The sequence below is a fragment of the Cryptotermes secundus genome, unplaced genomic scaffold (assembly GCF_002891405.2).
Source record: "Cryptotermes secundus unplaced genomic scaffold, Csec_1.0 scaffold181, whole genome shotgun sequence".
Classification (NCBI taxonomy): Eukaryota; Metazoa; Arthropoda; class Insecta; order Blattodea; family Kalotermitidae; genus Cryptotermes; species Cryptotermes secundus.
In genome coordinates, this window is record NW_019723906.1 from 1111965 (window position 1) to 1139534 (window position 27570).

At 40.9% G+C, this 27570-nt stretch overlaps 1 protein-coding gene across 2 annotated transcripts; it reads right to left on the reverse strand.

The window, feature by feature from the left end:
* On the reverse strand, positions 1 to 27570 carry LOC111861943 (sensory neuron membrane protein 1). 2 transcript variants are annotated; one of them, XM_023846933.2, is made up of 10 exons: positions 27433 to 27570; positions 21828 to 21949; positions 17099 to 17256; positions 15285 to 15432; positions 10743 to 10997; positions 7890 to 8101; positions 6947 to 7113; positions 4219 to 4337; positions 2623 to 2748; positions 1 to 1222 (listed from the first exon to the last, which is right to left on the reverse strand). In XM_023846933.2, the coding sequence occupies exons 1-10, from the start codon at positions 27437 to 27439 to the stop codon at positions 1004 to 1006; spliced, it is 1533 nt and encodes a 510-aa protein (XP_023702701.1). In that variant the 5' UTR covers positions 27440 to 27570; the 3' UTR covers positions 1 to 1003. The 2 variants fall into 2 exon arrangements, with proteins under 2 accessions (XP_023702701.1, XP_023702702.1); XM_023846934.2 differs by having other exon boundaries at positions 27388 to 27570.

Sequence of the window (27570 nt, forward strand, 5' to 3'; positions counted from 1 at the left end):
TAGAGGCAAGTGCTTTAAAGAGGTATTTCTGATCTATTTTCAAAATTTGATACTACATACAGAAGTTTCATGCTCATATCTTTAAGCGGACAGGGAAGCATATGTTGAAATAGCCACTTGGAATATTATTAAATGTAATCCTGATATTATGTGTCGACCAGGTGCAATCATACTCGAAAACATTTGTGCCTGCCTTGATTGAGCTGTCAGGCATTAGCTAAATTCACTGTCAGAAGGTACATATTGACACATAATATTGGGTATTTTATTGATTATACAAAAAAAAAGGACATCCATGTTTTAACTGAGAAACCAGAGATATTTCCCGACAGACTTCTCTCTAAGGGATTAAACCTTTCCTTATGGTCTCATGGCTCTTGTCCATACAAAAATCAAAACAAACACAAGAGTTCAGTGATCAGCCTGATTGGATTGCTGTAGATAAATTTGTCCTACACCGGACTCTCCACGCACGCGCAATACTTCAGTAATTACGGTATTCAGCTAGGCTCCACGAAACGAATTGCAACAAATACTCATATATTCCTCCTGTCCCTTAAGAAATTCGGGCAGCATTGAAATACACATACGACAGCTAAAATAAGTGTCACAGACTATGGTTCTACCGGTATTTGATGATCCCTGACACTGCCTGTCTGTGACGAAGGAACCTGCAGAGCGGTCTGAAGAATGTCCTGTTGTTGACAAACCTCGTAGCTTCAGATGGCGAACCGTATCATCAGAAGATCCAAGCGATCACACTTTACATTAGTACGCTGTGCAGCTGGAATCATCATGCTAGTGCAACAGAACCCGTAAGCTAATCATACAACTTGCAACGTGTCTGGCCAATACGTGACTCTCGGACAAGGCTGTTCTGAGACGGACGGTGCTAAACGGTAGTGCGATGGATCGTTGTGTTCCTGTAGGTGTAACAGCCACGGACTACAACTGTTGAAAGAATCACGATTAGTGGTATCACAACGTCATGTTCACTCAAGCACTATTTTTCAGTGGCCGGTTTCCCTGTAGATTTGAGGGCTATGGGCGGGGAACCTGTGATCACTGTCCCGTCATTCTTCTTATGCATAATGAAGAAGAAGCCAGTGGCAGTTAGGATTCCTCCGGAGGCTATCATAATCCACTTCATGGCTCCCATGATGCTGATGATGAGGAACAGATCCAAGATCTTATTTACGTATTCCTGATGAAGCTCCATATTCTGAAACGAGAATTACTTTCAGTATTCAAAACAAAGAAGACACTACTGCATCAACATTTGCTTTTATTATGTTTATTAGAGCCGCAACATATTTCGACCCTTTCACGGGTCATCATCAGGCTTACAGTGCACCAGTCTGAGCTGTTGAGTTCCAATTGTAATTTTATGCATCGGATAAGGATCCTTATTGTATCTTGAAGTTAAATTCGAATGTAAATTTATAACAAATCTTGGGTGAAATTTAAGCTAAAACCCTTAGATAAAAATTGTATTTAAATTGCAGAAGTAAAGATAATTCTATATATTCTGTGCTTTATATATCTTATTTATGACACAACAGGATGCAAAATATGAAGAGAATTACTTTCTTAATATCGAAGTTAGAAGGCGATCCAGTGGTCCCTTAACTATCGCTTTTAAGCATGAGATCTCTCTGTACATGCTGTTGTCCGTTTTTTTCTTTATGTACGTGTAAGCTCTAGCTGGATCATCCTAAGTACGCACAAAAACGCATTTATTACCAGCAGCTTTTCATTAGATTTATTTCAGATATAGCCGTGGTGGTCATAATGTCAGAATTATAAAAATAAAAATAAATAAGTAGACATTTTCCAGACTTGTCACGAACAAGAGAGTAGGAAGATGTTCCCACATTTTGACACATGGAAGGGAGGGAATATAGGGTGAAGACGGCGCTGTGCCGAGAGGCTAATAAGGTGTGTGAGAGATATTTCGAATGATTACCGTGTTTCTTGTTACAATTCTCTAATTATTTAGAATTAATTTGATTAATATTCAGTACTTAAGAATTATGTGTAATGGTCTTTTCCGCCCCTGCTAAAATCGCACCTATTAGGATAAGTTTTCCATATGCTTTGTTGCATGTGGTGTATAAAAATGCTCGTTAAGGTTTTCTCATCTATTTCGACAGGTTTACACCAATTATTTCTTTTGTCCTAAAGTCTCGAAAGGTATTTATATTACGTAATGTATGTAAGCATTAGAACCAATAGTTAGTCTCCAGTTCTCGGGGGCTCTTTCCATTGTTATAGTAAGGAACACAGAGATTCAGAAACTGTATCTGTTTCCGTCCTCGCGTGAAATGGTTGCAGGCACCTACTCTGTAGGTTCCATTAGAAATGGCTAAACCTTGCCCAGTATTTGAGGTGAACTTATTCTAACGAACCCTAAAGCAGTGGTCTCCCCACCTTTTGACCTCAGGACAGAAAGAGAACTAGTTTCCTTAGGGTATCAGACAATGGACAAAGTCTTAAGTCCTGAGTGTTGTACACCATCATCAGGACCTCTCAGAATCGAAATGGAACGCTGTACTTAAGAACATCGGACATTGTTTTACTGTTGAGGACAGAAACGATTATGTTTTCAATGGAATACACTACCTCCTGCATCCACAAGATGGGGAGAAGCGTTGATTTGACATTCTTAAGAAGGTCGATGCCGTCAGTGCGATGTAGAGCAATGTTCAGTTGAAGTCTCTTGTAGGCCTCGAGCGGTGTAGCCGTCAGCTGGAACACGGGGAGACGCGTGATCGAGTCGCACCAGAATGTTTCATGATAACAACTCAGTCAGTGAATAAACTGGCTGTGGGCTGCACGGCCAGATTTCCGTTTCCGGTAGGGACAGAAATATTGAGACCCACTGGTCTCCAATCTAACAGATATTGTGACAGAGCGTTGCAAAGCAGCCGGAGTGTGATGCTGCAAAGATCTAGATTGTGAACAGTTTGAACTCCAGACTATTTCGTGCTTTTCATACGAAGTGGTGCTTAGGCACAGGGTTAAGTTATTTACTCTGTCTCATGTTCTCCGTGAAGGAATTTCAAGCACTCGCTTATTAATTCCATATGTGCTCTTAATATACAAGGCACAATAAATGATTCATTCGTTTTAAAAACGCTATATTTTCCAAAGTATTGCACATACAAATATGATTAATATATAAAAAGAACCGGAAACTCACCAAGTTTGTATTATATACACCAGCTGGTAGCACGAGGTCAGTGCCTTTGCAAAATGGCGAGAAAGCAAGAAAAGAGTTTTTGTTTGTTGGAATATGCGAGAAGTTCGTCTGTTATAGCAGTGCAAGGCGCATTGAAAAGAGAATACGGTAAAAACCGCCATGTAAACAAAGCATTTTGCGGTGGTATCGACAATTTAAGGACACGCTGGATTGGGCATGTTGGTGAGGATGACGTAGCTCTGTTCACTTGCCCCCCCCCCCCTCACCTGATCTAACGCTTTGTGACTTCTTCCTTTGGGGGTACATTAAGGATCGTGTTTACATACCCCCACTGCCAAGAACACTAGTAGAGCTGAGGGAACGCATCGATGCTGCAGTGATGACCATTGACAAAATGATGCTACAAAATGTGTGCAACGAGCTCGACTACTGCCTGGACGTGTGTCGTGTGACCAAAGGGGCACACATAGAACATTTGTAGAGTGTGAAGAAAACTTGGTGAGTTTATGGTTCATTTTATATAGAATCATATTTGTGTGTATAATGCTTTGGAAAATATGGCGTGTTAAAAACGAATGAATCATTTAAAGTAGCCCTGTATTTTATTATTATTTGTGTTTGTATGGTACATTATTTTATTTCTTTATGTGAAAGGAGATAAACGAAAAGTCCTATTATACTTGTAGTATTGTAGAATCTATATAACGAATACTGATGGCCATTTCTCATCAATTTAGAGGTTGAAGAATACCGTCTTCTGGGATGTGGTACCGTGAAGATCCTATGTGAACCGACGTTGCTCCGAAACGTCGGTTCATTCAAGATCTACAAGGTGCCACATCCCGGAAGACGCCATTTTTCTCCAAGTGATTACTTTTTCAACGTTTGCAACCAGAATGGCTCTTCTCATTTTATTCTGAAGAATTTGGATAGAGAATTGTGGGAGCTAAACCTACAGCTGGAAACTTACAAACATTGCATACACACAGTCACATGGTTTGAAGCAGTCTGCATACCGGTTCGAAGAGCAAAGTGACCTCGTGCTTCTCCTGTGTAGGGTTCAAGCCAACAACACCGTCCAGGTATTCGTCGTCAGCGAGATAGAAGTGAGGCAGCGAAACGGCGATGGGATATCCTGTTGGACGGAAATACTGTGTTATGCTCGTATCATGAAGTCCTCAGTACATCATTTCAAAAGATTTCTGTCAGAAAATTGCTCATTCTACCACCACTGGGGTCACAGAGAATTTATATACTTCTGTTCGGACTATCTATACCTAGTTATTGGTTATCATCACTGAGATATACCGAGGATTTTCTTAACACTTCCAGGCGGTTGCTGAAATAGTACATTTAGAGAAGGCCATGCCGCCTCCTTACACATTTTACTTACATTTCATGATCATCTACACTATTTTAGTTGCATAATTTAAAAGCGTCGTTAAATAAGCTAGGAACGTGTCAATTGTACACGGATACTTGGAATTTGTAGTGTTTGAATATCCTAGTTCCCCGTTATGCCGAGCAAAATGGTCGCGCGGCCTAAGGCATGAACTGCCTTCACCCGCTCGAAAGCTGGGGTCATGGGTTTGAACTCTACTTTAGGCATGGATGTCTGTGTGCGTTTATTCTGTGTTTGTGCTGTCCTATGTGTAGGTATCAGCCTTTCGACGGGATTATCCCTCGCCCAAAGAGTTTTACCGACTGAGTAAAAAATCAAGAAACTGAAAAAAGGGGCCATGATCCAACAAAGGGCTGTAGAGCCATAGATAGATAGATAGACAGATTTATAGATGGATAGAAGGATAGATGGATAGACGGATAGATAGATACATAGATAGATAGATAGATAGATAGATAGGTAGATAGATAGATATAACTAAATAGATATATTCCCGTTAAATGGAAGCCTCTATTTTATGATATTAAGATCAAACCTATGTCAGGAAATATTCTGTAATTTTTCGTGATTTTCTTCTATTCTTTAAGGAAATTTAGAAGCTGTATCTTGAAGCGTAAATTAATTTTGGAGCATTAAATATAAAGGCGTCCCTCTGAAGATAGTTTCATACGTAAATCTCTTTGTTAATTGATAATAAATAGTGAATCTAGATACGATTCACAGAGATACGACTCACATTTAACGGGTCAAGATGTGCCATCGATTACGACTAATTCCTCTGCCGTCCCTCCCAACTCATTGACTTAATGTCACGTGATACAAATGTCTCTCTCTCTCTCTTTCTCTCAATCTCTCTACAATGTAACGATTATGTTACGTAAGCCTATATTTGTATCTATTCCATATTTGAGCTACAGAATCCCATTTTAGTATTCTCGTTTTGTGAAATGTCTGCAACACTCATCCTCTCTTTCGTCTGACTTATTCAGCATTAATATTTGTGATAGATGGGACTATATGTTTTCAGAAATATGTTTAAATGTCTCTTATATGCTATGGAGTTTAAGTTCTATCTATTTATCTATTGCTCTAGAGCCCTATGTTGGTCCTTGTCCTCTTTTTCAGTTTCTGAACCTTTTACACAGTCGGTAGGATTCCTTGGATTGGGGATAAGCTCATCGCGAAGCTACTGCCTGCACACAAGGCAGCACTAACACAGAATAAATGCACACAATATCCATGCATCAAGAGGGATTCTAACCCACGATCCCAGTGTTTGAGCGATAAAAGACAGTTCATGTGTTAGACCGCGCGACCACTGTGTTGGGCACAACTCCAGATAGGCCCACAAAAACCAAACTAGCTTCTAGTGAGCCTGTTCAAGGCATCATTATCTGAAATTGTGCTTGAGTCATGTGTCCATGATTTCTCTAGTCATTCATTAAGAAGCGTAACGTACCTTGCAGATTGTTCTTAGCAGCAGTTGAGGAGAAAAAGTGTTGAACAAGAAGTGCTGAGTGGAACCACGAGAAACTTGTAGTTACAATAGACGGTAGTCTGATGGAAATTTGGATAGGTTAATTGCAAATTACACGTCCACATTCTAAGTTATTTGGTTCGGTTTGCTGAAACAGCAATACTACAGTCTGTCCACAATTTAATAACCCCTGGCCAAGCCGGTGTGTGGCGTAGTACGTCCGAACTTGTGTGAAGATTGTACGTAGCATTGTTATCGGATTTTAATTTCAGTTCCAGGATCGAAACATTCAATCGCAGACTTGTAGGGTTCAGTGCACACCAGTATGTCTACTGGAATAGTTTTCCTAAATTAAACATATAAGTGACAAAGAATCTTACCAACATATAATTGTCTGCCAATGCTATTTCGTGGCGGACAGCATTGAGGTCTTACACAACTAATAAAAACTCGACATGACTGTAGTGAAGTGATACAAGCATTATTTTTATTGCTAGTGGGGTGGGACTATTCTTTTCTATTGCTAGTGGTGTGGGACCGTTCTATTCTATTGCTAGTGGGGTGGGACTATTCTATTCTATTGCTAGTGGGGTGGGACTAAGTCCCTTGTACTGCGGTCAATTCTGGCCTATTGTACCAGCCCCAGATGATAGGCGAGGGTGATGATGAAGCAATTGGTGGAATGAAGATTGGCAGGGGAAACCGAAGTACTCGGAGAAAACCTGCCTCACAGCCACTTTGTCCACCAAAAATCCCACTTGACCATACATGGGATCGAACCCGGGCCGCCGAGGTGGGAAGCCAGAGACTAACAGCTTGAGCTATGACGCGGACCTATATAAGCAGTAAGCGCAGTAGTTCTCACCTGTGCAGCGCGAGATGTCGTGAACCCCTCTCTTGAGACAAGTAGATGGGGTAGTGCAGTGGCACTTGAGGTCCGGGTCAGCCGAGATGTCGCCGAAGTGGCCGCTGTATTTGTATGACCGGATCCCACTGTACGTCGTGGCATACTGGTACTCAGCTACTGCAGCCCTGGAGGGGAGATGCATGCGAGTAAAACAGTTCGAACCCAGCTAGACTTCATCTTGAACCTTCTGTAGAATTTACCAGTTATACCATCTCCACCTTACACAAAGATGAATTGATATTTCTAGCGTTTAAACACGGATTTTCTTAGAAAATGGCGATAGACTCAAATGTAGAGTTCATTACGATCTGCAGTTTTATTCTAAGCTGTTATTTCTATATGATAATGAGCCGTGGAAGCTCAGGCTGAATATGGACTGGATAAGGGCTGGAAGGCCGGGGTTCGATACCCGGCAGGGATAAGGAATTTTTCTCTTCTCCACACTGTCAAGACCGGCTCTGGAGCCCACCTATCCTCGCATTCAACGGTACCGGTGCTCTTAACTGGGGTAAAGCCACAAGAGCGTGCATCTGATCGCTTACATCTGTTTAGTGCCGAGGTCAGGAATGGTAGAGCTATACTTTCACTCCCCAACTTTTCCCATCATATAGAAATAAAAGATAAAACAGATAAAGTTGTCTCTTTGCTTAATTGAGCACCACCCCAAAAAGTCACGTAGGGAAGTGGAGGTATAGCTCCTCCAGTCTTGATCAATGGGCTAGATGGGGTTAGTGGTGAGCTTCACATTCCTGCCGATTTACCCAAAGGGAAACAGCCCCCATACCCATTGGATAGGAGGTTGGTATTTTAATCTGTTTTCATTAAACAAGGCGACAGTTAGAGCAGTTATGTTGTAGGTTCTATACATTCTATGCTTTGGTGCGTTATTATGCGTACATACCTGCACAGATCTGCGAGGAATCCTTCAATCTTATCTTTCTTCGTGAGGAAGGGAGGAAATATCGTGGAGTCTGTTCCTCTTAGTTCATTGCATTTATCGCCGTCCCAGGCATTCTGCAGTCTCTGGTCCTTGAATTCCACGACCCGCCCCAACTCCGTAATATTTTCTATTCCTCGTTTCACTCGAAGCCTCTCTCTCACAGTCCCGTTTTTCTAAAAGAACATAGAACACAATCGAATTTTAGTAACTTTACCCTATTTTCATGCCTAATCGCCGGGTTTTTTTTCGTTAGCCCAGACCTCGGAATTAGAGACGCTTTTAATTGCTTCTGTACTTGGTGTTACTGTTTTTGTAGATATCAGTTCTTCTGCCGTAGCAGATTTGTAAAAATACAGTTAACCATATTGTGGCATATAGACCCGTTGCTAGGCAACGACTGCGAAATTAGTGTTCTCTACGCGGACCGTGCGTCAACTACATGACGCCAAAATAGAACAACTGTTGGTAGCAGTGTTTTCTGTGCGATCCGCGCCGAGGTGTTATAAGCAGGACAAGTCTAGAAATTAGTTAGTTGTGAGACGGTCACCGGCCAGTACGGGCATGAAAACTGGAGCTGAGGAAGCTACGGTGTTGAAGGCCGTTACTAAGCGACAGCCGGTGGAGATACAGCAGACTGAGAAGATATAATGCGTGCTGTAATTAATTGTAGATTGTGTAAATTAGCGATAGCGCTATAGTTACTTGTAGTTACGACCTGTAAATGTTCAATAAATCAAATTACCAATCCAAAACCCGTCTATAATCACTCATACAAGTAACAATATACATATTTTAACTGTCTAGGTAATTATCAGACATGGACAATATGACTTTTATGATACATTTTCGTACCTCAAAATACAAAATTTGTCTTAGATATTATTTATATATATATATANCCATGTTCTGTGGAGCATGTCCGCTGAAATAGCCGGGATCGCATTCCTGACACGGGTCTTCAGGGCATCAAGTCCGTTAACTGGTGTTCGGAACGCACTCCTCTTGCCATAACCTCACAGGAGACAGGGCATTTACAGGAAGATGGATCGGCAGAGATGGTCCAGTGCCTTGGCCTCCGCACTCACCATACATAAAACCACTGGATTTTTTCATGTGGGGTTATGGCAAGAGCAGTGCGTTCCGAACACCAGTTAACGGACTCGATGCCCTGAAGACCCGTGTCAGGAATGCGATCCCGGCTATTCCAGCGGACATGCTCCACAGAACATGGCAAGAGCTCGAATATCGTCTGGACGTTCTCCGTGATACTAAGGGAGCCCACATCGAGGTCTACTGAGGTCGGTAAAATACTTCGAGATTCACTATGATCTGCCGCAAACAGCATGCGGCTAGCTCATTCTTTTGTACGCCACAATTTTTCAAAACCCCGACGGGACTTTGTGGACACACTGTATATTTGTGTAAATAATAAGATAACCTCTTCCTGGTATTTATGGCAAATCTAAATAGCTTTATAACAAGAATACTTAGTTTAGCGTAACTAGTTCTCTCTGACTGTGCCGGTTTAAATTCTGGGAGATCATGATTTCGCAGACAACTTTCCGAGTATTCGCTTTACTTCCTAAGAAATCACGCATATGTTAACCGATTAATATACTAGACAATGAAAAAGAACTGGATGCAAGCAAAGAAGAGAAATTAATTGACTAACAGAAAGATAAAGTTGCTTGTGTCACGCCATGCAATAGATTCCACAGGGCGTGGGAACAAACATCAGGTCTTCAATCGAATTTATATATATCTTTTTTCTAACAATCATACACCGTCTCTAAGGAAATAAAGTAATACAATGACACTGCAAAGAGTCTGGAAGCAGTCTTGCTCTACAAACGGTTCTTAGCTGGAGGAAAAATATCAGAAATAAAACAAGATATACTATTATAAGTTCTCGCGACAAATAAAGATGGAGCAGCCGTTGCTATTGTTTCTATCAGAATGTTCCACCTTGAACAGTGCTATTCTAACAGTCAACTTATGGATATTGTAAAGGATTTGATCAATGTGTTACTAGGCAACACGGTCCAATACGCAACAATAGAGGATGCTGTGTTTTCCGTGTCCGCGGTAGGTAGTGATCACGTGACATATGTTTCCTGTGATCCATGTCCGTTCCGCGGCTATATAACGAGAGCCGTGAACTGTAAGTTCAGAGCGAATTGGAACTAGGGGTACAGAAGTGTGTAAGAAGTCAGCCCGTGAAGATTTAACGTTTGATTTGAAGACTGTGTTCTGCAGGACAGTGATATTGGGAGAGTTGATTTAGAGAGAATTTGTAGTTCCTGTGTTATAAATCCGTGAAGACTAGCGCAGATAGACTTAGAGAGTAACGTGAAGTGCTTCATAGTGTGAAAGTCAGTAACAGTGTTATAATTAAATGTATTTACGACTTGTAAGTATCCAATAAATACAACTACCAATCTGAATCCATTCTTTAGTCACTGTGATACACGTGACAATATAGTTATAATAGGGCCGCGCCATAGCTCAAGCGGTTAGTCGCTGGCTTCCCACCGCGGCGGCCCGGGTTCGATCCCGGGTCTGATCAAGTGGGATTTGTGGTGGACAAAGTGGCGGTGGGGCAGGTTTTCTCCGAGTACTTCGGTTTCCCCTGCCAATCTTCATTCCACCAGTTGCTCCACCATCACCCTCACCTATCATCTGGGGCTGGTACAATAGGTCAGAAGTGGCCGCAGTACAAGGGACTTAGTCCCACTCCACTAGCATTAAAAAAATAATATTATAACTAATGCAACTTATATAGTATTTATATGTTATTATTTTTCTAATTCTTACAGATCCGAAAATGGAAATCTTGAAGATATCTTCGCTGACTCTGTGGAAATTATGAGCTCTCTTTTTTAATTCTGAACAGACGGCTTTGGTAGAGAAGTCACTGGCTGTGCAGTTGAATTGAACACCATCGAAAAGTAGATCTTTTGCTGAAGCCGTGACGAAGACAGACGTGGGGTTGTCGAAGATGTGTGGGATGGCCATGTTGATGAGCTTGAGGCCTATTGGCTGCTCCAGTTGTGCTGTCAGTACCATTCCCTGAAGAAAGAAGCAAATCTTTAGTATGCATTTTGCGAAATATCGACATCTTGTAACTAAGTAATCCTTGCGAAATTTTACACAGAGCTTCGGACTTGAGTGGATTCGATGAAACGATACAAACAACAGAAAATTAATACGAGATTTTGATATTGAAACAACATGAATCTACATCTACATCTACATCTACATCTATTTCAAATTGTAGAAAGTTCGATTTAATGAGAGCACAGAAGGAAAAATGACAAAAGAGTGGCACTAAATATAGAAATGATTATACAATTTTGTATGAGAAAGGGAATGCTCATTAGAATTAGAGTTTGACTTTTTCTTACACAAGAAAACCGACAACATAAAAGAATAGAATTCTTGACCATAGGATGCCGCGTGTAAGTCTAAGAGATCATTGGTATTATATTATTTTTTTGAATATCCATGTCCCAAAACGTAATATAAAGAGCTGATACAATGAATCACTTTATGAACTAAAGAATATAATCCATCAATTCCTTAAATATCGTAAGTAAATCCTGTAAAACTTTCAATGAAAGGGAAACAGAAGATGTTTTCAAGTTGACAAATGTGGGCAGAGCATACCTGAAGCTACTGTTGATGATAGGGTCAGCATAATAACATTTGTAAGATTTGAGGCTTTCACGGCGGTGACTATGAAGAAAGCAGTCTTCTGAGTCTGCGTTACCGTGTCTCACGGTGTTGTCGCTTGCAGATTTACCTATACTTTTTCTTCAACCCTGAAGATGGGGGCGATACGTTCCTCCGAAACGTCGGTTAACACCACATATACACGGCGCCAAAGCCCAGAAGACTGCTTTCTTCATAATAACATTTATCTTGCAAGAACATATAATTTAAAGACATCATTTTTTCCACACCGAAGAATTCATAAATGCACTTCGACTTTTCCTAATACACACAATCAAATAGGTCAAGCATTGTTAGATAAAATACACACCCACGTAGTAGATGGTTAGTTCTCAACAGATCCTGAGGCAAATCAAATTTTCATGGAGAGAAAATGAAGTTGCTATCCTCTTATTATAATTGAAATTAATAATTACATATCCGTTATTTATCAGTAGATTTAAAAGTGTTCTGACGATGGTGTATAAAACTCAGAATTGGTGTTTTTTATGCCTTACCAACGTAAGGTACTAGAAAACACGACGTTTCGGAAACTGGATCTGTTGCCTTCCTCAGGTTGGAGGGTGAGACGCCTATTTATTTGGGTTCTTTAGATGGAGTTTAGCTCTTTCTAAGGCGCCCAACTGAGTAGGTGTCTTCCGCCTCTCACATGAGGACGGAAATAGATCGGGTTTCCGAAACGTCGTGTTTTCTACTCTCTAGAATACCTGACGATGGAAGAAGTCCAGAAACCCAGTAATTCTTACCGTTATTTACTGTTATTTTTATTCAGAAGTTTTTCTTGGCTGGAGTTCGGCAGTTTGCGATATCTAGGGTCATTCAAGAAACCGGAATTCTCTCACAGTTTGGGCCCAGATGACCAGTCTGTTTCTGTCTCTTAGAAAGTTGTTTGTGACGCTGTTAAATAACAGATATAGCATTCATTGTACATAAGTGTGCAAACTAATTCTAATATGAAGAGCATGGTCTTCTGGGTTCCAACGTCCTGTAGTTCAGAGAAAGTCCGATACTTCGGAGGAACATATCACCTCCTTTTCAGGGTAGAAGAGTAAAAAATGCAAAAAGTACCGACAGAAACTAGATTTTCCACCTGCTTCTACTGGTTTCTCGCTTTTCTTACTTTTCGACCATGAAGATGAAAGTGACATGTTCCAGTGAAAAGTCGGGTTCTCCGAAACTTAGTACTCTCTCGAAACTACACGGAACTACAACTCATAAGACGCATTATTCATTGTCACCGTCTTCGGAAAAAGCCTGTCTTTAGAATTTTAATTTGAAAACTGAAGAAAATTACCAAAAGTCCAGAATATCCTGCTCTCTCATTATCTAATATCTTTCTCCCCCTAATGCGAAACAGGAGCAGGAATCCCTACACTAGCAAGGTTGAGGGGTACGTACCGTATAAGAGTATATGAACGTATGTATGGTTTTTCATTGGTTATTTAATGACTCTTCAGTATCGTAGCCGAGCGGTCTATGGCATGAACTGCCTTCGCTCTCTCGGAAGCCAGGATCGTGGTTTCGAATCCCACAAGAGTTATTGATGTTTGGTGTGTGTATGCGTTTCTTCTGTGTTTATGTTGTCCTGTGTTTAGGAAGAGGACTTGCTACGAGCTTATCACCCGTCCAAGAAGTCCTACCGTCTGTAAAATTATTGAGAAGCTGAGGAATCAGCCCTAACCTCAAAGTGGAGCAAGAGGAAGAAAGAAAATTATTGAGAATACGTGATGTCCAGTATTATCATGCTAGACAAATGGTGAGTTAGAGAGGATTTGGAAGGAAACGATCATGCCCTAACCGAAGTACTATCCTGGTATTTGTCTGGAAGGACTGAGAAAACCATGAAAAACCTTAGACTGAATGTCCGGTGTTCCAGCCGATATTACAAATGGACACCTCCCAAACATAAGCCTAGAATAATACTTAAGCTTGTATGTGAGTATATATAGTTGCATGTATGCCTCTTTATGTAGCATGCAGTTTGGCAAGGTCTGTTAAAAAGAATAGCTCTTCAATGGACAAATTGCGTCGTGTCCGTCTGAATTTTCGTTGAAACCGCGACCTTCATCATGCAAAGTGTGGGAATAGCCGCTCATGCATCGTCTTTCCAACTTCCTCTTCCTACCGACGACCTTGGGTTCTTCCACATCCAGAGCAAGTTTGCAATTAGACTTTGCAACATTTCTGCAGCTGCTCTGGTGAACACGGAGAGGCACAGGAAGGAACAGTGAGTTGTATTCTGCAGCGTTTTCCAAAACGTAAACGCCCCTTGTGGAGGGGTGTGAAGACAACCATGGGTCACCAATATATATACCGATGAAAATGTTTAATTAATTTTAGCTTTAAAATGCCACATTAAAATGGAGTCTAAATACAAAATTGAATAGAAAACTTACTAATTGGGTGTCACTGGTATTCAATATTAATGAATTTTTAAATTTAAAAATCATACTTAAATATTTTTTTGTAGTTTTGGGGGCCCTGAAACATCTTAATCATATTAAGGAATTCTCACACTACAATAATCTGGGGACCACTGTTCTAATACCGGGTATTCTGAAAGACGCCTCAGCGAGAAGCTGCGTTAAATTATGATTTTTTTTTCTTGCGTTTAGATTTTTGCTTCCAATAGGTGGCAACACTGTTGTTACACTCTGACTTGAGTCTGTCAGCTGTTATGTTACTGATGTGCTTATTCAATATTCTTTCCTTGTAAATAAAGTATTTTTCCCTGGAATATGAGCATAATCTCGGCAAAGCAACTTTTAGGACACTTTGTATATTAAATATCAGAAGTAAATCTGCGAATTCTTGCCGAATAATTTTTGTGAATTCGGTTCAGTTTACCTGGGTCTGGTTGTCTTGTTACATTTAGAGATGAGGTGAAAGTACATTTTTGCACCATAGGTTTTGGTCTACTAGGCTCTTGCGAAATGAAAATGAGGTTCGCAGTTCCATAATAAGGTGCAAAGTAGTTGAGTAGGAAGTAATTAATTTCTCAATTACTTTCTTTGATACAGATTATTAATGGAAGGTAATTTAGATTTGTACTTGTGCTTAACTAATTAAACACTATGCCATGAAGGCTTATGGGGGAGTGGATGAGGAGATCCATATTTTCTTGATCTCGGCAGTAGCGGGAGGTGAGTGGTCGACTTTACGACCCGGCCGCTTTACCCCCGGGGAAAGAGCCCCCGGTTAGTTGAACCCCATTGTTGGACGGTGTGGAGAAGAAAAAATTCTTGATCTTACCGGGACTCGAACTCCGACACCTCGATCGTCCATCCCGTAGTCATTCACTATACCGACTGAGCTACCTCGGCTTGATTATTTATGTATGGAATAAGAAATTCAAATAATGAAGTGTCATGGAGGCAGTCTGTTTTACTCATTATCCTAGTAAGAAGCTAAATTGATTGCATACATCCATGAGCAGCTACATAAAAATTCTCACTTATATAATTCAAAATATTCCTCCAGAATACAAGTCAGACACTATATCGCTTAAGAACTACACGTTTCTAATTATACGAACATAATTTATGACGAGATTCATCATTGTAACCCACTACAAATTGTGAGCCCAAATTCATCTTTCCAGGAAAAAAGCACCACCGTTCTTACCAAGAGGAGCACATGCGGAATCGTGACAATTTCGTCACCAGTCAGGTTGCCAGATTCACTCTGGTTGAAATGCCACGTGTCCTTGAGGTTGAAGGAAACGGTGTCATCATCTTCGTGATCCACAATATTCACCTTCTCTTTATCTTCACTGGAACAGAAAACCCATTTAAAATATAAAAATGTTTGTAGATCTTTGATACAAATCTTTACGTTTCCACTGTGAAGATTTTTACAATTGTGGTTTTTTAGTTGTGACACCCTGACATTTTGTGACATTTCCGAGGAATACGCAACGTCCAAGTCTGCCGCGATTTTCTATTAAAATTTTGTTATCAGTTTCTCGCCTCTTACATGTGTGCTACATGCGTGCTACATTCCCCTTCCATTTCGTCCTCTTTATTTAACCATTATAATAATATTAGATGTAAAGTTTAAATTAGGAGTTTTTATCATTCAGAATACCACAATTTGAACAGATGCCCTACGTGAAAACTTAGGATTTGTACTAATGTTTAAGCCACTCATAAAAGTTTCCCAGACTTTTATTACTTCCTCCCTTTTAGGTTCACATACTTTCCAGAAGACAAAAGAAGCTGAGCAATGTGACATGCGCAGTGAGTCTAGCTCATATAGTTCTGGATGTGCAGAAGAATGAATATTGTTTTACAGACAATAGGTGATCGTGCTGGAATGCTTTACATAAACTTTTGTTCTCCAGCCATTTTGTTTTCGTGTATTCTTCATGTATGTGACAACGACGTTAATTACGACAAACATTTCTCACATTTGTAATGTTGAAAAAGGTAATAAATATCTACTACTTGCTGTTTCGAAACCACTACGAAATAATCGCTTCTCCTCTGAGCAACCTTCAGACGGTAAAGAGTGAGGTAATGCTGTTGCTTGTGTTATGCAGTACGTCTCGCTATTACCTTCCATACTTATAGGTCGCTTTCTGGACATCAAACGAAGTAAAGAAATTCATTAGGATTCGTATCCTCAAGGTCTTCCTTGAAAAGCTGTGGGCCTCTTGCCGTCACGTTATGAGAAACACAATTTCCTAGAGAGTTATGTTGGTGCCGCATGCTCATTGTAGACTAGATTGCAAAAGAATCATAACAGTGTTTTTCTATAAATACTTATACATAGTTGGGGGTGGCACTATGCTACAAATAGGAAAGTCGCGGGTTCGAGTCCCGATGAGGTGGATTTTTTTCAATTGGCCTAATCCTTCCAGCTGCAATATGGCCCTAGGGTCGACTCAGCCTCTAACAGAAATGAGTACCAGGAATCTTTCTGTGCGGTAAAGAGCAGCCGGCGCGTAAGGCTAACAATCTTACCGCCAACTGTGAGCCGATTGTTTAGATAATGTTGGACCCTCAACGTCTCACACCCCTATCGGCCTCCATGGCCTGTTATGGGATAGCTTTACCTTACCTTTACTTGCACATACTTTAAAAACGCTGAAAATTCATTTCCTTTATTCTGCATGCAAGTAGGGAAGTTAGCTAAACTCTCTTTTTGGTTTCTGCAGAATATTTTAATTAATTAATTAAGCATGAAGCCATGAAGACGTATGTCGGAGTGAAAATATAGCTTCACCACCTCGGCAATAGATGGAGGTCAAAGATCAGCTTCACTCCTCCGCCCCCTTACCCCCTGTACCCATTAGATGGGAAGCTTGGTTGGCTCCAGGGCCGATCTGGACCCTGGAATAGAGAAGAACTTCTTTCCCTGCCATGAATCTAAACCCGGACTTCCAGCCCGCAGCCCGTCTCATAACGCTTGAGCTCCCAGCTGAACGTACTGCTCACCTGTAACAATAGGGTCCCACCTCCTGGACAACGGGTGTCGCCCCCTTCTGAACTTCCATGAGGTATGTTACATTGAACAAGTAGATCTTGAAATCCATCGGATAAGGTGCCTTTTCCCAAATTTCCCTTCTCTCAGAACCTTCTTTCAGCTCCAGGCTCTGAAATTGTTGGAGACATTAAATATTAAGAATCCACAGCCTGACTTCTCTTGGCTAAGATTAACGAGTTATTTTGGAAAATGTTTGCATTAATGAACGACCGTGGTCAGAGTTCCTGACTACAGATCCTGAGGTACCGGGTTCGATCCCCGGCGCTATCAGATTTTCTGAGGAGTAGTTGGTCTGGTACGGGTTCCACTCAGCCCCGTGAGAACAATCGAAGAGCTATTTCAAAGAAATGGCGGCTCCGGTCTAGAAAACCGAAAAATTAACGACCGTGGGGATTCGTTGCTCTGACCACGTGACACCCTCTATCCGCTAACATTGACACTAACTTCGCCAACAAGCGGCCGTCGCTCGGTCGATATAGTTCGCTTGAGGATTCCAGCCACGGTGGATGAATGAACGCTGCTGCATTTATGAGGAAACTGTCTACTTGGTCTCTCTCGCAGCGGCGGTTATGAAGAATTCTATCTTCTGGAATATAATGCAGTATAGTACATTGAAAGCCAATCGACATTTCGGAGGAACAAGTCGCTTCATTTTTTAAGGTTAAAGACTAAGCCTAGCAAGAAACCAGCATAAAGCAGGTATTCATCCACGCAGATACTTTTTAGAATATAGATACAGATTTGTTTGCTTTATGTATTCATGCTGGTATCTTACTTCGCTTACTCTTCAACGCTGAAGATGGAGACGATATGTTCCTCCGAAGCACCAGTTACCTCTCAGTGGTCAACAATGCACTGCATTCCAATATCTTTGTATTTTGAATTTGCATGGAACCACATGTTTTGTCTCGTCCCTTGGACCACAGAAGAAAATAGCGGGACAGTGAAAAGGTAGTTCTAAAGAGAACATTTATTAATTGGAGAAACAGACTTGTTGGGCGACGCTGGAGTACACAACTAGAAACAAGAGAGTTCATGTGCAGTTTTCTCATAATAAACACAATTTTAAAACGTCAAGCAATATGTAGGTTTTGCGTCAGAAATTTGAGAGACTGTAATGTAGGTGTTACTGCTGATAGGGATTTATGAATAAAGACATTGAGATGGGTTGAGGTGCCGTGATATACATGCCAAGTTTCGTAAAGATTTGTGCAGCTATTCACATACACATACAGACAGACACACACAAACTCACAGAGAACAAAGTGATCTCATAAGCTTACTTTTTTCACAATGAGGAAAGTAGGCTAAAAACCTCAAGGCGAGATGCGAATTCTCTAAACAGAGAAATAGAAATTGAACAGAGGAAAATTTTTGAAATGGAATGCGCTTAGTTTTGAAAATGACGCTATAAAGTGACATTGCATGACATTGTGATGGAGGGAACTGGCCGCCATTCATTCTTCAAAGGTTTGTGAAAATGCTTGATTAATTATTGAAGTAATAATATTAGGCCTGTCTTCGATATTTTCTATTGTCTGATGTATATTTGAGAAGCCATGTTTTGGCAGTTGGCTCCACTCCCGTGCTCACGTGATTGAAATGAATAAATAATACTTTATTTTAGCGTCACATTGTGCACAGAATATTTTATTCAGTTTCAGCCTCACAATATATGTATAATTCTAAGATAATTATACGCTTTCTACATTACGACATGTTTCGGCCACTATTTCTGTACATCATCAGGTAGTAAGTATATATTCCCTCTGAGTTTTCTGTTATCCCCCCTCCAATGGCCAATGTTTACATTTTGGGGAAGGTCGTATTTTTGTTTGCAATGCAGGTTTTAGACATATACTTAAGAATACTGTAAATTTATGTACAGTGTATAGTTGTTGCTATGTAACGATCGCGAGAAGAAACATGCGTTGCTAAGTAACGGCTATTAAACAAGTTAACAATACCCGGGTAATCACTAGGCAACTGCAAGGTAAACGGGCTCCCACGGCAAGGGATACGCATGCAACGGTCGAGATATTTTCGAACTATAAAAATAGAAAAAAATGTTTTCTACATGGTTCGTGCCGAAATATTATAAACAGGATCAGACGAGTTCCGGAGTAGTCAGTTGTCAGCAATTCAGTTGAGTGAAGTGACGTGAAGTAGTTGGTTGGTGAAAGAGTTCAGTTGTCAGTTGGAAGTCAGCCTGTAAAGAGTAGACTTATAGGTTGTTATGAAATGACCACCAGCCTGGAACCCAGTTAGTTGAGTTGTCAGTTGACAAGAGTTATGCACGGGTGGCTGTGACAAGAGGACCTGAGTGCAGGAAGCTGAAGAATCTCCCTCGCTAGAAGCCGTTGCCAGGAAACGGGTATTCGAGACTGTAATACACTGAAGACAGTAGCCTGTGTGTGTGTCAGTCATTGTAAATTGTAATTTCTAGTGGTGTATGCAAGTGGTCAACAAATTTACTATAAAATTCATAACCTCTCTATAGTCACACCCCTAAATACGTGGCATTATATAAATTTCTGTGCCGGTCACGGTAGCCGAGCGGTCTAAGGCATGCACTGTCTTCGCTCGCTCGGAAGCCGAGATCGTAGGTTCGAATCCTACTCAGGGCATGGATGTTTGTGTGAGTTTTTCTGTGTTTGTCTACAGGTAGAGGCCTTTCGACGAGGTGATCACTCGCCCAAGGAGTCCTGCCGTATGTGTAAGATCTAGAAAAACCGAAGTGAACGGAGAAGTTCATGGAGGTAGTCCTAGGCCCACTGGGGCTGTAGTGCCAAGAAAAAAAAATATGTATACAAATTTGTGTCCTATTTGTTTAAATCTATAACTAGCGTCCAGCATTGTAAACAACAACAAGACCTTCTCCAAATTGTAAACATTAGGCAATGGACGTGGGATAGCAAGAAAATTTAGAGGAACTCTTTAAGTACTTCCAGATGAGGGCGAGAAATAGTGGCTGAAACATGTCGAAATGTAAAAAAAAAGGTAAAGCTATCCCTGTAACAGGCCATGGAGGCCCATAGGGTTGTGAGACGTCGAGGGTCCCACATTATCTAGACAATCGGCCCACAGAGGGCGGTAAGATTGGCAGTCTTACGCCCCGGTGGCCCTTTACCCCCGAGGAAGATTCCTGGTACTCATTTCTGTTAGAGGCTGAGTCGATACCGGGACCATAGTGCGGATGGAAGGATTAGGTAAATAAAAAAAAAGGACCTCAACGGGACTCGAACCCGCGACTTTACGGCTTGTAGCGTAGTGCCTCAACAAAATACACCACCGCGTGCCCCCTGTCGAAAGCGTATAATTAGCTCAGATTTGTACATATATTGTGAAATCAAAACCCAATAAAAGGAATAAATAAGACTTCAGTCCATAATAATCACGAGTTTTAAACCACTGTTTGACTGAGTGTGGGGTTCGAATCCTTATCGGAGACCGGATGTATGTCCACGCTGTTGTGTGTTGTTTCCCCTATAGGCATAAATCTTACAGTGATCAGACGTATCGTCTCGACATTTGGACTCTTTATTCTTATTTATAAATCTTGTAAGCCGCCTCTGTGGTCTAGAGGTTAGAGTTTCTAGCTACAGATCCAGAGGTCCCAGGTTCGATTCCCGGCGCTACCACATTTTTGATAAGTAGTGGTTCTGGAACAGGGTCCGTTCAGCCTCGTGAGGATAATTGAGGAGCTACTTGAATGGAAAAGTAGCGGCTCCGGCCGTGGGAATCCGTGGGAATCACGAGACATCCTCTATCCTCAAAAGTTGGCACTAAACTTCGCCGACAAGCGGCGATAGCTCGGTCGGGAAAGTTCTCTTACGGACTAAAAGCCACGGAGTGTTTGTGAAGCATGTAACGAAAACTAGAGCAATATATAAGTAAATGTTGGCAATTTGTCATCACTATATGGAAAATGTGAACAGACATCTGATATCAGCGGTAGAGAGCAAACCGAAGTTAATACGATGGGCTAGAAGTTGCTACATGTCGTCGTGAGGTGACTGGCACGCGGTGAACACTTCGAGAAGTACACTAGCTGGGGCGTAATGTCCTGGAAGGGTCACTCATGCTAGACACGTCTAAGCCATTTGATATAAAACTGGGTGGGTTCCAGAGCCGGTCTGGACGCTGTGGAATGGAGAAAAATCCCTTTCCCCTAGCTGGAATCAAGCCGGGGCCGTCCATCCTGGAGTCCATCAGTATACCTGCTGAACCATCCCGGTTCCCCTCATAAAGCAATACGTGTTAAGACCGCTGACGATAGATGGGATGGGAGAAGCCAGAAAACCGTTCTAACAGCCTTCAAATATATCATTCTACTGAATTGAATTGGAATCTTAACCTGTTCCTGTAAGGACTCTGTCTATGGCTCTACGGCCCTTTGTTGGGTATTGGTGGCTTCTCAATTTCTTAACCGATACACAGTCAGTATAACTCCTTGGACGTGGATCAGCCCGACCTATACCCAGAACAACACAAACATAAAATAAATGCAAACAAACATCCATACCTCGAGTGGGATTCGAATCCATGGCCCCAGTCATCGAGCGGGCGAAGACAGTTCTTGCCTTAAACCGCTGGACCACTGGGATCGCCTCCTGGAAGGAATATGATGGGAAAATGTGGCTTGACATAAATGACGAGCAAGAAAATGCTATTACTTACTGAGGCAATTTGACTCCTCACTAGCGCCGGGAAGCCGTACCATCCCAGCACCGCTCCAAGCACGAAGATGACCATCCCAGACAGGACAAGCCATGCTGGTGATTGCTTTCTCAGGGACACTTCTGCGATCAGATTTAATTAGCATTGAAATATGTATTTATTCAATTGGATTTCTGAATGAAGGCCCTGAACTGACGTAACATTTTAGTTCCATGTTTTTATTTCTTACTTCCTTATAATATAATGTATTTCATAACTTCTTAGAGAAAAGTGTGTTTCGTATTTTTATCATATTATTTTATTTCAAGTGAGGACGCAGGCTGATAATAACACCATCATTGCCACTTGTGTTTGTGTCTTCCTCTCTTATTTTTTGAGCCAATTAACTAATTTCCCGAAATTTTCTTGAGATTTGCCACCTGAGGCCGCCAACCTTTCAACTTTGCTACTTGGCGACTCTTTCGCATCGAGAGTATGCAGCGTCCATTCTTAATAGTGATACAACAATGATAACAGCCTGGTGGACGTAAAAACTTGCAAGTTTGAAAAAACTTTAATGCGGTTTAATAACTTTTATTCTTATTTATGATTAATTTAAAGACGCTGCCAATATTTCACATTAAATGGCGTTGATAAGATAATTGCGATAAGACAATGACGTTGGTAAGATCATTTAATGAATAATGACTTTAAAGGGAAAGGGATAGTGTACTAATCAAGCTTCTACGCCAGTATTTGCCTGAAGGGAGTAAGAGAAACTGCGAAATGACTTAGTCAACATAACCCGTGTCCCCGCCGAAATTTCAATATAAAGCTCTATCTCTAGTTCGACGTGTTCGGCCCCTTACTTATAATTTTTATATTATGCAACGGATGATGTAAACCAAAGAACTCAACTGGCTCATAGGAAGAAAATCCCACCTCTCCATCGAAACAAGTCACTAATCTACAAAACAGTCATCAAGCCTATATGGACTCTGGGGTTGCGCCAGCAAATCCAACATCGCCATTATACAGCGTGCCCAGTCTAAAATACTGCGATCCATCACGAACGCACCATGATATGTATCCAACCACACTCTACATACAGATCTAAATACTCATTACGTAACAGAAGACATCCGAGAAAACAGCACCAAGTACTTCAGCAAACGATAAAATCACTCCAACTCACTTCTTCAACCACTACTACAACCTCATGAAAATCGAAGACTCAAAAGAAGTTGGCCATCAGATCTAACGACCTGAGGAAGACATCGCTGGATGTTTATCCCGCACGCGCCATGAAGAGCGTACAATAAATAGTTATTAAATTTTACACCAATCAGCACATTGACTTACAGATTGTACAGTCTGATTGCCAGCAGAGGAGAGAGAGAGAAAAATGGAAGATGTCAGATGGCGGTGACTCCCTTGCTCCTGTATTACTAGAAGGAGTCCAGCTTTCGTGCACACGCTTCAAGATTTCGATACATCGATGTAAGCATCATGGCTGTCCGACAACTCTTCGAGGTATATAACTCAAGCAATATCTGACCATGTTACTTTCATTGTACAAGTTATCAGATGTACATACTGTATTTCTGAGTTCTGTTTAGGTTTGTGATGTAAAATTTGATACCTTGATGACAAATACACGTAAAAGTACTGTGTTTACATAGCGCAAATGTACTAGAATATTAGGATGCTTAGCGTTGCCCTTTGTGTTCTCTGAAGATTTATTGATAATAAAAGCAAAATGAAAATACTGACAGTGCAATTGCGGCTGTTGGATATTTAGAGTTAGTTTTGTTAGCAAAGTACAGCATTTTTGTTTAATTTCATTTAGTATAAACACAACAGAAGTACTAACAATAGAGCTGTTGCTGCTGGCTTTGCTGTTTTATACTGCATGTTCTTCGAAACTTGTGCGATGACATCAATACTACTGATGTTATACTCGTCTATCAGAGTATAGTGTCATTAAGGCGCGTCCACATTACTCGTTCTCGTGCTCGTGCTCGCCAGGCTTGTGCTCATCGGGAAACTCGTCTGGCTTTTACTTGTGCTCGTAAATCTTCGTCCACACTACTTCAATTGCTCGCCAAGCTTCGGCGCGTGAGGATCCGTATATTTACTCGTAGTGTGTATAGGCTGTAGTCGTATTTTATAGTTTTTAAATTAAAAAATTACAATTTTCTTGTCTCGTGACTTGTCATATCGTCCACATTACTCGCGAGTATAGCAGTCACACGAGCACGAGCACGAGTAATGTGGATGCGCGTTTCGGGTGAATACTCGTATTGTTAGAATAGAGTATTTTCTTTTTCATTGCTAGTGGAGTGGGACTGAGTCCCTTGTACTGCGGCCACTTCTGGCCTATTGTACCAGCCCCAGATGGTAGGTGAGGGTGATTGTGGAGCAATTGGTGAAATGAAGATTTGCAGGGGAAACCGAAGTACTCGGAGAAAAACTGCCCCAGCGCCACTTAGTCCACCACAAATCCAACTTGACCAGACCCCGGGATCGAACGCGGGCCGCCGCGGTGTAAAGCCAGCGACTAACCGCTTGAGCTATGGCGCGGCCTAGAATAGAGTAAGTAGGTATAGCGTGAACATTATGTACGGTACGGGTCTATTACTTTAGATTGCTGGAACTAATGGGTATATTGTAATTAAACATTACTTTTGTACTCTGAAGGAACATACATGTATCAGGAAACAATTTGCTAAGTTAAATACTCCGAATTTTGAGGCGAATTGAGTAGGGGAATATAAAGTGTTACATAACAGAGTATTTCAAGATTTGACTAATTCTGCAAGTGTTAGGATTCTTAAATGAAGGACTTGCTGATCACGTGCATGCGATGCGGAATCAGTAATTATATACAGAATTTTGGTATGGACCAAACTTCTTGTAAGTCAGAGATGGAAATGTAATATTAAAATGGATTCCTGATATTTGGATTCTGAGGGATTTAATTGTCTCGGAATTTACTGTAATTCCATTGGAATAGTTCTTTAATCAGTTCAATACCTGAAATTTTTTATGTTAATATTACACTGAACGATATGTTGAAGATTGATGATCGTTCAATTGTTTATTTAGTTTTGATTTCATTAAGATTATAATATAACATAATACAAAGTGAAAGTAAAGGTAATGTAATAATTTTTAAAATTATGCAGTTGAATTTTGCATTGGTTTCGGTAACCTTCGATGAAAGTTTATGGACCTTAAGTAAAGAAGTATGAACACAATCAGCGTCACTTACAAATAACGACTTGCGACTGGATGTGCCTTCCGTGTGCCGTGTGTAGTGCTTTCCTTCGTGTGAACTAAAACTGAGGCAATCCTGGGAGAATGGAGGTTTCGGGGGACGCAGGCTGCCAAGCTGATGAGTACAGCTCTTTTCAGTATGCTGCCGTTGTGTCATTTATGCTCTCAACTACATACTTTTGTCATTCAAAGCTCCTCATAGCAAGATGGCTTGCTTTCGCTCGCTCTGACGCTGTGATCGTGGGTTCGATTCCCACTCATGGCATGAATGTTTGGTGTGTGTACGCTTTTATTTTGTGTTTGTGTTGTCCTGTGTTTAGGTACCGGCCTTGCAAGAGGCTGATCACTCATCTAAGGAGTTCTACTGTCTGTAAAAATTGATTACGGAATTGAATATGAGGCCTGCTTCCTGAATGGGCTGAAAGAGTCATTGAAAAAGGAAAATGTAACATCTTCTTCATCTATGCCCAAGGTAGGATGTGTGTTCGCAAGAATTACGCATTTCAGTATCAACATTTTATACATAATAATAAGAAATGTTCTTTTAGTCTCTTTGTTCAGCTTTGTTACAGATATAATTGCTTTAAATAATCCCTAAAAGTGAAACAGGTATTTCCCAGAATTCCCACTAACTGTTGGAAGATCTTTGAGCCGGATGTACAATTTTCTAATTGGTAGTACTCTTGACTCATAATGAGGAGTTTCATAACCTGTACTTTTCGCCAAGTCTAATTAGAATAATCAAGTAAGGACGATGAGATGGGCATGGAATGTAGCACGGAAAGGAATGCATATAGGAAAGCCGGGAGGATAGAGACCACTGGGCGGAAAATACTAAAATGGATATTAGAGAAATTGGATGCGGTGGTATGGGCTGGATCGATTTGGATCAGGATAGAGACCGGTGGAGGGCTCTTGTGAACACGATAATGAAATTTCGGGCTTCATAAAATTTTGGAAAATTGTTGAGTATCTACACAACTGGCGGCTTTTCAAAAGGTGCTCAGCTCCATGAAGTTAGTAAGGTAACTCTCTTGACTGTGTTATGTAACGGTTGTCAAATCCTATTTTAAATTCCCAAGTTAGATTTTCTTTCAGTTTTCTTATCGAATGCAGAGAGAGGATTTTATTTGCGTAATATATTGTCATATATCGATGAAGCCGACCATGATACTTACACTGCCTTATTTTGCTATACCGTCCCATTGTCAGATGAACCCAACGTTTAGATATGATGTGCAGTCGTTACCGCGAAAAGAAGCCAGTCTGCGTAATCTCTATTAAGATTCGAGTTTACTGATGGGATTTTAGCAAATAAGTGTCCATATATTATTCATTTTCCTTACACAGATCATAAAATATAGTCTATTGGCCTTATTTGTACTATTATATAAGAAATACATAAGGAACAATATTTGATTCTAATTTGTTTCACAAAAATTGAAAGGGGAAAGTGGAGAACTCCGCCGGTGGAACAACAGTGGCTCTCATTCAGTGACTTTGCACTAACTCTGCAGCAATATATCACTATTTTGACTTATAGGCTCACTATGAAAAATTAAGGTCGTTCAGAATTAATATTTTTTTAATTCGCTTACTGGGGGGTGGAGTCCAGCTGGGTCCACTGGGCACGGCGACCACTGATTGGCCTATTGTACCTGCCCCGTCTGATTATTATGATGGAGAATTTTGGTAGAATGAAGATTGGCAGGGGAAATCGAAGTACTCGGAGAAAAGCCGCCCCAGCGCCACTTTGCCCACTACAAATCCTACTTGACCAGACCCCGGCATCGAACCCCGGCCGCCGCGATGGGAAGCCAGCGACTTCGCTCAGAATTAAGTTTAATATTTATTTCAAAATTTGTGAACGGAGATTTGTTTCACGGCGTTGACTGTGAAGAGTACTATATACTGCTCCTAGATCATGTAGTCTTGTCACTGTGGTATCGGAGAAATATACTACCTCCATCTTCAGTATCGTACAATAAACCAAATAAGCAGCAACACACCAATAAAGAACAATTCGTATTTTTTTTCAGAACTGATAAGGGCGTGGCAATTTATGCTTAATTTTTAACGAAATTTTGAGATCTATAATATTAATACACGTTTTAAAATGAAAATTGAACTTCCTTCTTGAATGCACAATGCTCAGACTTACACCTGGCACCTGCTACTAACGATATCCTACACAGAAATAATAACAGACTTGCTTTCCTGTTGACATACTCCTACGTAGAAATAACGCCAGGATAACTCTTCACGTTGACAACTTGTAGCACAGAAATGAGGACAGACTTACTCTTCATATTGACACTTTCCTACACAGTTATAACAATGCACTTACTCTTCATAACAAGTCACGTTGAGCAGAACGTTTCCTTGTGACGTTGCGGATTGTTTTTGTGTGCCCTGCGTTCAGGAAAACACTTAGGTAACACGACTGCGAGATTGCTTCTGTACCGACCTCGAACTGAAGGTGGGG